Here is a 13,537-nt window from a genome sequence, read left to right as displayed (position 1 = left end):
CTTAGGCCAATTACGCATGCTGTGGTTGATGGTTGGACCGCGGAGAGCCGTCCTAAAGATCCGTGCCATAAAGATTTAATGGATGGGTGAACAGATATAATGGATATACCCTCTATTGGTGTGATTTGTGAAACTGACATAAATGACATATTTGCTGAAAGATAGATATATCATTTCTTGGTATGTTCTTGTGCCCTATTGAGAAATCGGTCAATGTACGCCCGAGGCTTCGAGGGTCCGGCATTTGGCTGTCACGCCTTACGTTTGATATCATTGCTCTGAAGGCTTGGGGGTACTTGATTTGCGTACCCATATAGAATAGAGTATGTGAAATAAACCCATGTTTATAAAACGTTGTTTAGCCCTTGGACTATCCTTTCGATATGAAAGTCTGTAAGATCTCCGCCTTTATCAATAACCAAGCTTGCTCTCATCTTCGGATCAGCCATAGGCCGAAGTGCCTAGGCTCTCCCATTTGATGGCCTTGGGATTAAGTAAAATAACGCCGGCACTGAAGATGAAACGACGATGAATCGGACTTCCACTCGGGAACCGGGCCTTAATCTCCCTTGCCTTTGTGCATAGGGCTCGAACCAAGGAAACCGTTCGCCAAGGTCATCTGTTATGTCCTGCAATAATTAATAGGAGTGGCCTTGATCAGTGCTGTGGAAACCCAAGAAAGTATTTACCGTGTTCGAGAATGAAAATCACGCCATGGAGGATATTTTGTCTTCTTATATCTCCTAGAGCCAAGATTATATAAACACAAGATGAGCGGGTAATGAATTGCTTGGTGCATATATCTCTGTTGTTTCATCTCGGAAATTTGTTCATCGTGTGCTCAGTGCCTTTCAGCCTTGAATAGGGAGGAGGCTCAGGGCCTTTGAGATTCGATGTTAGAATAACCCTGCGAAATTCGTAATATAGAGATAAGTTAAGCTTGCGCAAAGTGCCTGGTTCTTTGACCCTTTACTAAATGATAAAGAAAATGAAGATCATTTATTATGTGTATCCTTGTCGAGTCTGCATCCATCCAGTGTCTATCAACTTCGTTATTGTAAAATGGCCTTCGCTACAACAACTAAACCACTAATCCGGTAGGTATCGGTCTTGCTCTGGCAAACGGGCGAACCCTCTTCTCGGATCCTCTAGCTGCCTGCTCGCTTCTCATGGCCCTCCCTTGTCCATGCGAGCATATGTATAGGTTGTTCAGCTGCGTTATTTAAACGAGCTTACGCCCTAAGGATATAGGCAAGGGGGTACATATAACATATGTAAGTTGTTCGTAAGTGAATGAAGGCATGATTGACAAGCAACCAGGAGCTTCCACGAATCAAGGATATCCACTGATTCACCGCTAAAGTCTCTTGTGGCTAGACCGTCACCAACATATACATGCACACACATACATCTGTACATAGTATGTATACGTGCCATCACCCTTCCAGGGATCGGGAGGATGTGACGGCCAGTCAGCCTATCGAGCCCTGGTTCCCCAAGTGCTGCACAGCTTGGCAGGGCGACGCCTTGCATGCAGCGTGAGAATTACCTTGGAGCAAAGAACGGAACCGATTCGTGAGAAGTAAGAAAGGAGGATGCGAAGTCTGTGCCATCCGGCCTTGACTGCTTGATATATTATGTATATATATAGAAGATGCATAAAAGCCACAATAGGATAATATGCGAGGGCATTTTTCTTGTTATCTTCTATGGCAAGGGGTAGGGGGAACCAATGACTGTACGCATCAACAGGATTCATGAAGTCGCGTGTTCTATTGGCCTTTTGATATGCAAGTCATGAAGGAACAAGGGAAAGGCTGTGCACGAGATTGAGGACGCGCAGACCGATAGACAAGGTAGTTTAGGTAATTGATTCGTCTTGATAATTAAGACTTCTCGCTGCATATGCACAGGGGGACGGGAAGACGGGAGGGAAAGGCGACTGTGCATACGCCGTGGCATGTTGGGCGTAATGTAAGACATAAAACTAGTCAGTTAACGATAGTTAGCATCAGGGCAGAAGATGTTCTAGAAGAGCGCTTTGCTCCGTTACATGTTGTAGTGATAATACGAAGTAGCACTCTAGATGGATTAGTCCGAACTATGTGGAGAGATGACTTGCAACAGAGCTAGTTGACACCACCATCATAGTTATCATACTCCGTAGAAGACTGTCTATATATATACAAAGGTAAATAATTTATATATGCGACGCCTGCTTCCCCGCCAGGTCACTCTTGAGTGCTGGCTACTATGGAGATAGTAATATATCTGTGGCATCCCCCGCACCACCCGACCCGTTATAAGGAAACGAAATAAAATAAGAAATCACCAGAGACTTAAGCATTTCCGAAACAACCTCTGCACTCCCAGGAAACAGAAGAGAAAACGGGAAACAAGTTAACATTGGCACGGGCTGTTGAAGGGCCTCGATCTTTGTATAATACGTAAACGACATATTTTTCGTCATCCCTGCACCAGAAGGATTATATGTATAATCTTATATGTGAGACGTGAGGCCTCAAGACGGTTATCTCACTCATTTGAATGGTCGACAGGTATGTAACTCGTTAAGAGCAAGCATTGCTCCAACCGACCGCTGGCACGGTAAGTTCTGACTGTGATGCTTGCACCTTGCCTATGTCGTATCCAGAAGGCCCTTATCTATGGCCTTTAAAGCGTTGCGGATACTTCGTAGCATGCAATACTACTGTATAGACGCTGCTGTGCCCTTCCTTATGTAGCAGTACACCCGCAGGAGTAGAGTAGAGACGCGAAGTTTCTGCATGTGCTCCGTGTACACGCACATGAAGTCGAGTAGAAGTACTGGATTTATCGACTGCTCGTTCTCAGCCGTTCTTGTTGTCGTGGGAGAAAAATAACCAGATATCTGGAATTCTGTGGCAGGGCCCCTTGCTTGATATTGGTTGCACAGCATCCTGTTTGCTTTGTCCCCCCGAACCAACCCAACATTTCAAGGACAGAATATTGAAGTATATATGTTTAGCCCTTAGTTATACAACGTTGGGGAAAAGCCTATGGGTTTTCTTCGCTTGGTGGTTTGTTTTTCTCTTATCCAGCAACGTGGAACTCGCTATCATGTATCCAACAGTGTCCTGATAAAAAGGAAGTCCTCAGTTGTCAGCGTTACACGGTTTTGGCCATTACAACAGGCTTTCCTTGCAGGTGGCGTTGTGGTCAGATTTTTTTTTATCACATTGTTCTTTTTTTCCTTCAAGATCTGTGGTGTCGGATATGGCGAATCTTGGTGGAAAGACAAAGAACGCCCCGAACGCGTTGTCATGTTTCCATCCCGACCACCTTCTATACATATACATACCTTTAGTGGTATGTATGTGGGATAGAGAAACCGAATAGAGCAGTCTGATTGTAAACCCTGCTTGCAGAAGTTAGAAATACAATGGTTTCACCCGTTAACCGAACGGCACCACTACAGCGACAGTTCCGTGGGTAGGACAATCGCGCACCCACGGAATCAGCTAAGTTCATGCTCTCTTCTTTTATGCGGATGCAGACACATGGCAAAGATAGCCCACGGGTTGGTTCCATGGTTCCAGATCACTTTATGGCATGGGAAAGAGACGATAGTGCCCGCCACAGATCCGATCTACCTGGTCCGTATCAGGCGCGTGTTTTGTGAGCTGTTCAACGAGGTTCTAAAACGGCGAGACACACCGGCAGACGAGAGACCGGCGAGCTTCTAGAAACCGCAAGAGACAAGATCCCATCCCTCCGTCGGAAGAGGGCATAACGGTCAAGGCAAGAGAACGAGATAACCCCGGACACGGCTAGATATATCATAGGAGACGGCTCGTTTCCGGCTAGACAACCCTATAACATCATGGCAAACGGGTGTTTTCTTGCTAAAAATAAGTATGTAGTTATGTGTATATACATAGATGTAGCAATACAAGGAGGGTGGCCGTTGATAGCATATGTAAGTCCTATAATTAACCCGGTTAGAAACTCTTATATCTTCTCTGGGCGAGCCAGAAGGAAAACCGTGATTGAACAGATAAGAAAAAAGAGGCTTGAAGACGGCGTGAGTTGTGCTTCTGATCGCTGTATCCGAGCGGCCACGAGAGAAGCCATACGTAAAGAGGGAGCAAGCGCCGTGTTTCTTCTCCCTGTTCGAAGAGAAGGCGAATATCCATAATTAATATCGATAGTGGCATTTCTCCTCCCCTTCCACGCATGCTTCTGGACCCATTCATGGGCCCAAGATCAATAACCCGGAATGCCTGTCGGACATGCAGCGAGGCCGTGTTTGTAGTTATTAACGCCAGGAACAAGGGCGTATCGTGATCTTGCGCAAGTCTTCCTGTTAGGCGTGTACTAATGTAAGAGGGTTAATGAAAAGAAAAAAAAAGAAACGAAACAGCAGCAGAGCCTAGACATGGATGCCGCGCCGGAGCATCTTCCCAGTTGGCAGTTAACTCGCGATCTAAAGTAGTTGGTATTGCGAAAAAAAAAAGGGTCTCCATCTTCTTCTTGTCCCATTCTGGTCTTGTTTCCAGGCAGCTTTTTTTTTTTTTTAACATGTGGTTTCTAGTTGGTTTCAGAGCCGCATCCCTTTTCTCCATATCGAACATCTCAACCCCCTGAACGTACCTCAAGGGGAGTGCTCTTCCCCCTACCCACAACGCCGAACCTGACAGACGGTGACATGACACTCTCGAAAGGCTTGTGAACCTGATACGACGGCCACATGCGGAATTTTTGTCCCTTCCAGTCGTTGTTCTTCTCCCCACTCCACCGCGGGAAGAGAGGGATAGGGACATTTTTTATTTGAGCGAATGGCTCCATCGACGACCGTTAGGGCCAGCAGAGCCCGTAAGGTACCACTAAAAGAAGAAGAGTGGCGTGGGCAGGCCAGCCAATCTTCCGACGAAAAGGTCAGCTCGGTAGTTTCCGCCCACCCGCGAGAGAGAAAGGGAGAGAGAGGGGGGGCTCATCTTCTGGTCGTCCCAAGAACTGGCGTCTGTTATCACCAAGCTATCACTCACTTACCTCTTCTTTTCACCGAGCCTGTTCCTGGTGCCATCAACTGATCCGCATGGTCTCTGCATCCTGGGCCGTGAGTGAGGGAGGGAGGGTCTACTGGTCGTGATAGGTGGACAGCTGGAGTCGTGAACCCTCGTCTTCGGCCTACCACATATCACACAAGAGGGACGTCCTTCTCTTTGGCTAAGCCTTGAGCGTTTCTCTCGTCCTCGTCCTCTGTCTGGCCATCTCTACGGCTCTACCTTCGTACAGTGCGGGACCCTTCTCTGCTTTTTCTGTGGTCTTCGCCATCTGTCCACCCATGTCCCCGTCAGAGCCCCCCTTCTCCGTCCAATCTGCCTCCTGGCCTGGCTGCCAGGGAGTCTGTGGTCAGGGGGCCACCCATGTCAACTGTCTCCTCTCTCTCCCCTGCCCGCTGTCATCCACTTGAGTGAGCTTCTCGAGGTCTACGCTCCGCATCCACATCTGCTGCTGGAGATGCATAGGTATACAAATTATAAGGCCCATAATTTTACCACAATCCTTACCCGCAAAGCTGGATGGATCGGGTTCTTATTTTCCCTCTTCTTTTCTTTTTCCTCTTTCTCACCTTTTTTTTTCCTTCCATGGGGGGAGGCGATCGTTCACTTACATACAGCCTCCGTTGATTGTCCCACCTGAGCTAACTTACAAGGCAACGCATGTTATTTGGTTCTGGGACAAGTACCGATCCGCCATCTTGACTGGAAGTGAGCTATTCTTAGCGGATGTCTTTGATATTATATATCACACTATATCTGCGTCTGATCTTGGATCCAACGGATGAATGGTTAGTGATTTTACCTTTACCTAGTACTGAGTCTGTAATATTTTTCCACTCTGGCCTCGACTCTTGCTTCTTCCCCAGGTTTTTTGCTTTTCTGCTTCTACATATACTACGCCTTTTATTTTTCTTTCTTTCTATACAAAACAACTACCCCTTCCCACACACCATCTACCAGATCTTCTCCCTCTATTTTTTTCCCTCTTCGATATCAACCACCCCCTCCTTACCACGTTCAGACTTTAATTGTTTAGCGCGTCTGTCTGCTGGTGCGGATTTTTGGACTGCAACCACGGAAAATTAAACAACCCCTAGCCGCACTCGTTTCGACTTTTCTTTTATTATCTGAAGCTTAGCTATATACCACTCTGTCGCTCATTTCCTCTCCTTGAGTAAAGATACACGTTTCCTCGCTTGGCTTGAAGCTCATCGGACTTGCAGTTTCATGAGCGTAACCACCGTCTACCTATCGATGCATGGAAAGGGTATGATGCTTGAATAGAAGAGAGAGGGGATACGCAGGATACGCATCTACATCTGGCTACCGAGAGTCCTCCCTCCTCCCGCCCCAATATCAGATATGGCAAAGCTGCCTCCAAAGAGTCCCTACCAAGGGGCATGTCCAGCACCATTCCTGCAGGAGAGCTTGTTCCCTCCACGGGGAGGCTGTATGTATACATCATTCAATTACCTTATTCTTTTTTTTTTGTTCACAGACCTAACTATCATTTGACTACCAGTTGTGGAAGGCCGGCTCTGCAACAGCAAATATACAGGGATATCGTGCTGTCTACCATGCCCAGTAGCCACATGGAGATATTCACCAGGTATGAACGGTTGACGCTCTTCCTCGCTAGCAATTCCATCGTGGGACATGCGATTGCTCACTGGGTTTATTGTCTGCTAGAATTCTTGCGCAAGACAGAAGTGGCCAACTGGCTCGCTATTGCGGCCTTCATTACAAATGCTCTGCTGCTGGTATCCTATGCCGTATTACCGGTCAAAGTGACACATCGTCACTATCTAAACGTCTGCTTAATATTAGGGATAATGTCATTCCAAGTATGTGCACCAGATCACACATATGTTGTATTCGGACTTGGACATCCTGACAGCGCTTTTAGATGGGCTTCATTATACCTCTCGGATCAAAACCGAAGTTATGCTACAATGAAATTACACCTAACGACATGTTTTCAGAGCTCTCTTGCGCTTGGTCCGGTGCTTTCGTCTTATTCGGTGCCTGGACAAGTATAACATGGAGTATGTCAAGACGAAATTGGCTGTCCGTATCAAGGAATGAAGTTTGCTAATTCAACGGTTCAAGGTTTCTTCCGAACATTATCACTTCACCTACAGATATGCTGGAATCTTGTGCTCGGGCAGAGATTCTTCCTAGGCACTCTGGCGCTTGGCTGGGCTATACCCCCCATGGGACTCACCATTGGCTTAGTCTTGACGGGCGTCTCTTACAGATTCGGAAATGTCTGCCATATTAACCATGACAGGAGTATAGCAGATTTTTGGGGCCCGATATTGGCTATTTCCGGAGCTTCGCTGCTCGTGCATCTTATTACCTTGCTTTACTGCATGCAGGTATACATCAGATCAGTATTTGAAGATAAGCCGCCTACAGACACGAGTTCAGCCTTCCCTTCCTACTCTGGCAGCGTGACGACTCTTACCTACCGCCAGACCTTTAAGCGCGTGAAACATGTGATGAAAATGCAATGGAGAGGCATTGCCGTCGTGCTAGTCGTCATGGCGTATGCTATATTCTTCACTTGCGTCTTCCTTGACCTTGATCATTCGGTAGAGAATACGCCGGAGAACGTCGAGGTAGTCAAACCTTGGATACTATGCCTTGCATCTACAAAGGGAGATGTCAAGTATTGTCTACATGAACATCAAGGGCATTTGCGAGGCCCTTCCGAGGGCCTGGTCTTTGCCGTTTTACTCCTCCTGACCTTCTGTGGCTTCTGGTCTGTTTTACTTTTAGGTCGAATCTCTATGATTCCCGGTTGGGCGCATTTCATTAGGGACAAATTCAGACCAAAGAAGGATTTTCCGCCTCTAGGCATTCCTCCAGGCAAGGACTATGCAATGCTTAGTTCTTCCTCTCGACACAACAATACAAAATCGCCCGACCCTCTACTATCTATGTCTCGCCAGTCGGACCTATCCATGACCACCTTCAAGGTGACCGGGGCAAAGGAAAGCGTGGAATGTACCAATGATGAAATCAAATATCCAAACCCCGTGATGAGCTTCTCCAGGCCTCGCCCACCAAGCGCTCAACGATCCGAACCGAATGTACGAGACTGGGATCCGCAGTCGACTTTTGCACGCAGCACTTCCATGCGATCCCGAGGCTATTACTATCCTGAAAACCGGGATTCTCCCTCAAATATCATATGAGGCCCCTATCTAAAACCAAAAAAAGAAGACCGTCCAATACTACTACTAGTAGAGGCTGTTGCTCGACTGAGATACAAGACGAACAGCCTACAGCCGCCCATGTAGTGGTAACTTACCCTGGCCTCATGGAGAGGGGTCCCACTCATCCCTTCCGCTTGTCGGCATCTCTCACCTCCATATCACCACCCTGATGGATCTGCATGATATGCATATACGTAGCTGCAGAACAGGGTCACTCTCAAAAATACCTCTCCTGCATTGGGAACAAAGAAATTCACCGAGCATTGTACACTACGCACTGCACTAGACTTCTACTCCGGTTTACACTCTTTTCTACCTTCTCTTCCATCGTCGCGGTCATCGGGAAGCTCGTTACACGCATACGCACACATACACCTATCCAGGGCAACATCTACCTTTCGTTTTCTATAATCTAATGTTCCTTGCCGGCTTCATGTGCCCAGGGGATTACGCTGTCATGACAACTTGTCAACTTTGGAGGCATCGCTCTGTTTTCATATCCCTTACGCAATACGCAATCACCTGGTCTATCGTTATAGCCCACCATCCCTTTACCCTTTTCCCTTTGACCGTCTTGAAATCTGGTATTTCCTTTTAATAAGTTTTACCATAAAGACCCGTTATCGATTTTCTCATTGGTTCCCCTTCCTTTTTTTTCTCATGTTGGGTGTTCATCAGGTTCCGGAACGGAAAGGGGAGGGGGCGCGATCGGCTAACTAGAATTTTTGTTTTATGCCCTGTTCACACGGTGTACGTATATGGCGCATACTCACGCCGTTGATGTCCATATAAGGAGGCCTCACCCTTATTTTCACATATCTATTTCAATGTCTATATTGGGCTTATAACAACGAATGCCGAATGACCAAATTCATTTTTAACTCTCGCTTTTCCGAAAAACTACGTTTGCCACCCGCCTCTCGCCCTCCCTCCCTCTCCGCTCTGCAGCTGCAACTTTCCGCTGGGCTCCATAATACATCTCTATTGTAGCACCCGTCTGTACAATGGGTCTCCTGGGCGTTATACACTGAGCGTATACATATACTACTCTCGGAAGAGGGACCGTTTTGGTTACCCAGGGACGGCAGCGCCCCAGCTGGTATGCCGATGGGAAACTTTCGCCGGCCTGCTTTAACTGACTCTAATCATTCTATGTATGTCACTAGAGCAGACTCCATCTCTTCTCGCTTATCCCCTTCTCTTCCGTCAAATATATCTTTCTCTCCCCGCTCTCCTCCCGACAATCCTTCGGCGTGCGGTATCCGACTTCAACATCCGTTTCCGTAACTAGCTAGCTAGTTAAACGATGTGCTGCGGATCAACTGTGGCTCTCCGTCAAGCAAGCGGAAGTAGACTGCGTCCATAGTATACATAGTATATCCGTCGCACATGTATCGCTGTAGCGGACTCTTTGTAAGTATTGGCCACACTCAATCTCAGTGTCGGTGAAGTCGCTGCGTATGGAATTAGCTAGCATCATATAGCATCCACACACAGTCCTTGCCAAGGGTAATGATGGAGCTTTTCATGTGGATTGGAAGAGGTGAAAAAAAAAAAACAATAAACCCGAACTTGGCCAGAGTATCCTTTCCTCCGGTACCAGACATGAAACTAGGGGTTATAACTGTTAATTATGGTCACGGCTCGTGTTGGGCATCGAGCGAGCGTCTGCTCTCAAAGTCCACATGCAAGTATAATATCCCGATTATACCTGCTCCATGGCTTCCTCTGCATATAGGTGGTTTTTCCCTTGTAGCCGGTGGGATAGTTAGCGGCTGACCGTCCGTCTTGCCGGGGTATCTTATGACATGGTTAACTAATGCTGACAGACCGTTATTGCAGAGAAGTTGCATGAACATACGATATGGGTGTCTGAATCTAGGCTTTAAGGAATGTTTATCCCTGGACTAAGGGATGGGTCTCGTAGCCTGGTTGGGTGGGTAAAGGAGAATATTGTCGTTGCTTGTTACATCATGGCCCGTAAAGCACACACGTATACACACACCCACGGTGTCTGCCGTCGGTCGATAGGTGTTGAGGCCGTCGAATCGAAATGCACATCCAGTTGCACCGGCACGGATTGACATCCATCACAGACTGTGATTTGCCCTAGACTGTGCTTCTAAAATGAGATATGTGACTTGTGGATGCTTATGCACATAATTTCACCTGCTCCAGTCACACGGTTGGGGGATCTCATCGAATCGACTCTGCATGATGAAGTTGTCGGATCCCTGTTGTGAGGAGGCACCCTGCATTGGTTATCATCTTTATATACATACAGCCCATTCGTGTGGAATACCCTAAATGAGTGGACCAGCCCTCTACAACCATGCAGAATAACTCCATGATACCCCAAATTTTCACTGCATATATGTAACTGTTCCCCAAAGGATTGTGCCCTGAGAAACGTCGGGTTGTTCGTCCTATTTATCTATGACTGGCCAGGCCTCGATCTACGGAAACCCTTTTGCGGACACCGGACACGCTAGCACAGCTTTATCAGGACTTTTCTATACCTCCTAACAGGCAGCTCGCTTCTGGAGACGATGGCTGCGGATGATCATTGTCTCACTACTTGAATACTCTATGCAGTCGGGAAGCGGGAATACACAAACCTGCGTCTGGAGCTACACCACATACCCTCATCGTCACTGAGCCCAACCTATCGATACCCCCGGTGCTCTATCTTTGAAAACTTACCGCGATACTTTTTGATAAGCTCCTAACAAAGAGAGCCGAAGCAGGCTCTCCGGGTTCTGCATCCTGGATACGACATATGTTAGGGTCATTGGGCATCGACGTCACACAATTCATCGACATGAATATGCTCGTCCATCACCGAAAATATGTATTGAGAAAGAGCAGATTAGATTTTACAGCGCTTCAATATTGTACACTGGATTTATCTCGATGATGGCCTCCTTCAAAAGCAAGAAAAAGGAAGTGTTCAGAACAAGGAGGCAACGCAAGGTAGATAATAAAATAAAAAGGCAAAGGGATGCTTTATACCACCCAAGGGTGGTTATAAATTGCCCCGAGCGATAAAGATCAGATCTGCAAGGTGGATTAAACGTTACGAGCTACCAGGCATTAACTTCAAAATTTTCCTGCAAGAACAGTTGGTTAGCAGATGAAATGGGATTAAGGAGCGGATACGGGTGGTTTGTACGGTGAGGTGAGGGACATGGGATGAATGATTTACCTCCGAGAAATAGGTAGTTACAACAGTGCGGTCCTGGAATTTTCGGCCAGCAAGAGCTTGAAGAGCTTTGGTGGCAGACTCTGCTGTATCGAATTTGACATATATCTTTCCTACGCCGGCAGCCTGTCTGCTACCGCCCGAAGGGCGAGGGATCTTCAACTCTTCGACTACGCCGTACTTGGAGCATTCGTCCTGTACATCTTCACAGATTTCTAATGAAAAAAGGTGCGTTAGTGGAAGTAATACACGGGGAAATTTGTGGAAAACATACCCTCATAGTCATCGTTATCGATTAATTCGTCAGCAGTTACCATGTTTAGCAATTGAAGCACTCTTCCAGTCTCGAGGTCCTGCGACGTGGTCTTTGCGAACATAGACATCGCATTGACGCCCATATCAAGGCCAGCAGCCTGGACGGTGCCGATGCTTGCGCGATTAACTTTAAGTCTTCTATCTCCAAGTTCCATACCATTCAGTCCCTCAACCGCAATTCCGGTTGATGCTGGATCAAGATATTCACAGAAGGCGATTCCCTAATATAGTCGGTTAATTATAATCTAATGGAAAGTTAGGAAGGGGGATAAATCCGTACTCTAGACTCGTCGGTTCCAACATCTTTGACAAGCACGAAGGATTTCAATTCACCAAATGAAATTAGAAGCATGGTAACTTGGTCTTCCTGGATGAATGGAGGGATATTTGAGACGCAGATCTTGTTGGGTGAGTCGGGTACGTTGCTCGATAGAACGCCCTCTTGACGCGGCTCCTCTTCCGTGGGCAGAGGAACAATATAATCTTTCGGTCTCACTATCGACAAGCCCTTTACCTGACCGTTAGATTCTCCGTTGCTTTCCTGATTAGCTTCATGCTCTTCCATGGTAATTCCATCAAAGGCTAGGGCAACAGTCGCATCAGCCGCAGTGTTAAATTCTAGTAGCGCGAATTTCCCATCCTTAGAGATCTGCACTGACTGGCATGGATCAACACCACTGATGACGTTTAACCCATTTAGCTGCAAGTTGAAGAACTGTTGAAGGGTATCTTCGGTTACGGATGGTGGAATGTTGTGCGCAAAAAGTCGCTTTGACTGTCGCGAATTGGAAGGTTTGAGAAGGGTATTGTTGCTTGATCCCGAAGCAGTAGGTGGGTTGATAAAGGCCTGTAGGCGGCTTGGGTCAACAGCCTGTTGACGCGGCGCACCTGGTAGCGGGAACATTCCCGACAGCTTTGCTTGTTCAGCAGTGACATTTTCATAGCCTGGAGGTTTGATGTCCCACTGAGTCAAGCGGCGTTTCCGCTCTAAGATTGGAACCACATCAGTCAAATCAGGAGTAGGCTCCCTCTTCTTGGGGGGTGGTGTTGCGCTCCGCTTCCTATCTCTCCCGCGACCACCGCCGCGAGATTTGTCGTCAAAGAGATCCCGGTCACGTCGAGACCTATCTTCATCGTCACCACGCCTCTCACGCCTCCTATCACTTCCCCTATCTCTGTCCCAGTCACCTCTATCATCTCGTCGACTTTGATACCTGTCTTCTCGCTCTCTAGCTCGGTAATCGCGGCTAGATGAGTATGAATCCATTTCGGTGTCTCGACGTGATGATCTGGAGCCATGGTGAGGTGATCTCGATCGTCTCCGCTCTCTGTCGCCTCTGTCTCCTCTATCGCGTCTATCACCACGATCCCGACGGTCGTCTCTGCCCGATCGGCTTCCCTAACAATCGGTCACCATCAGAAATTGGATCTTGGTTTTGTAGGAGACAAGTTGTCACAAACTCACATAATAATCCCTTGAGCGGCCGCTCTCTAAGCAATGGAAAGTTAGCTACCAATGGATACTCAAGAAAAAAAAATTTAACAAAATGCCATAGAATGAGCTTACCTCGTCCGCTATAACCTTCACCGTTCATTTTTGATACCTGATTAAAGACAACTTATGGAGAGTTGAACCAATGGAATCTGTTTGGCTCTGGTTGCAATAAAGCTCCAAGACACGCGCGCTAGACAATTCCACCCAGACAGAGATACAAGAAGGAGACGATAACGCAGCCAAAGCTGATTCTCCGTCT

The 13,537-nt window shown here is 47.2% G+C and overlaps 2 protein-coding genes across 2 annotated transcripts; one reads left to right on the top strand and one right to left on the bottom strand.

Moving 5' to 3' along the window:
* Positions 1-6,622: 6,622 nt before the first annotated feature.
* MCYG_05837 (conserved hypothetical protein) lies at positions 6,623-8,245 on the top strand (the record flags this gene model as incomplete). The annotated part of the gene is made up of 4 exons (XM_002845922.1): positions 6,623-6,654; positions 6,685-6,889; positions 6,952-7,090; positions 7,155-8,245. 4 exons carry the CDS (start codon positions 6,623-6,625, stop codon positions 8,243-8,245), a joined length of 1,467 nt encoding a protein of 488 aa, XP_002845968.1.
* A 3,104-nt stretch (positions 8,246-11,349) lies between these two features.
* On the bottom strand, positions 11,350-13,378 carry MCYG_05836 (splicing factor U2AF subunit; the record flags this gene model as incomplete). The annotated part of the gene is made up of 6 exons (XM_002845921.1): positions 11,350-11,376; positions 11,472-11,683; positions 11,743-12,004; positions 12,064-13,182; positions 13,249-13,274; positions 13,351-13,378. The coding sequence occupies 6 exons, from the start codon at positions 13,376-13,378 to the stop codon at positions 11,350-11,352; spliced, it is 1,674 nt and encodes a 557-aa protein (XP_002845967.1).
* Positions 13,379-13,537: the final 159 nt, after the last annotated feature.

This window comes from Microsporum canis, genomic scaffold, assembly GCF_000151145.1.
Source record: "Microsporum canis CBS 113480 supercont1.5 genomic scaffold, whole genome shotgun sequence".
NCBI lineage: Eukaryota > Fungi > Ascomycota > Eurotiomycetes > Onygenales > Arthrodermataceae > Microsporum > Microsporum canis.
This window is presented reverse-complemented; position numbering and strand designations above follow the sequence as displayed.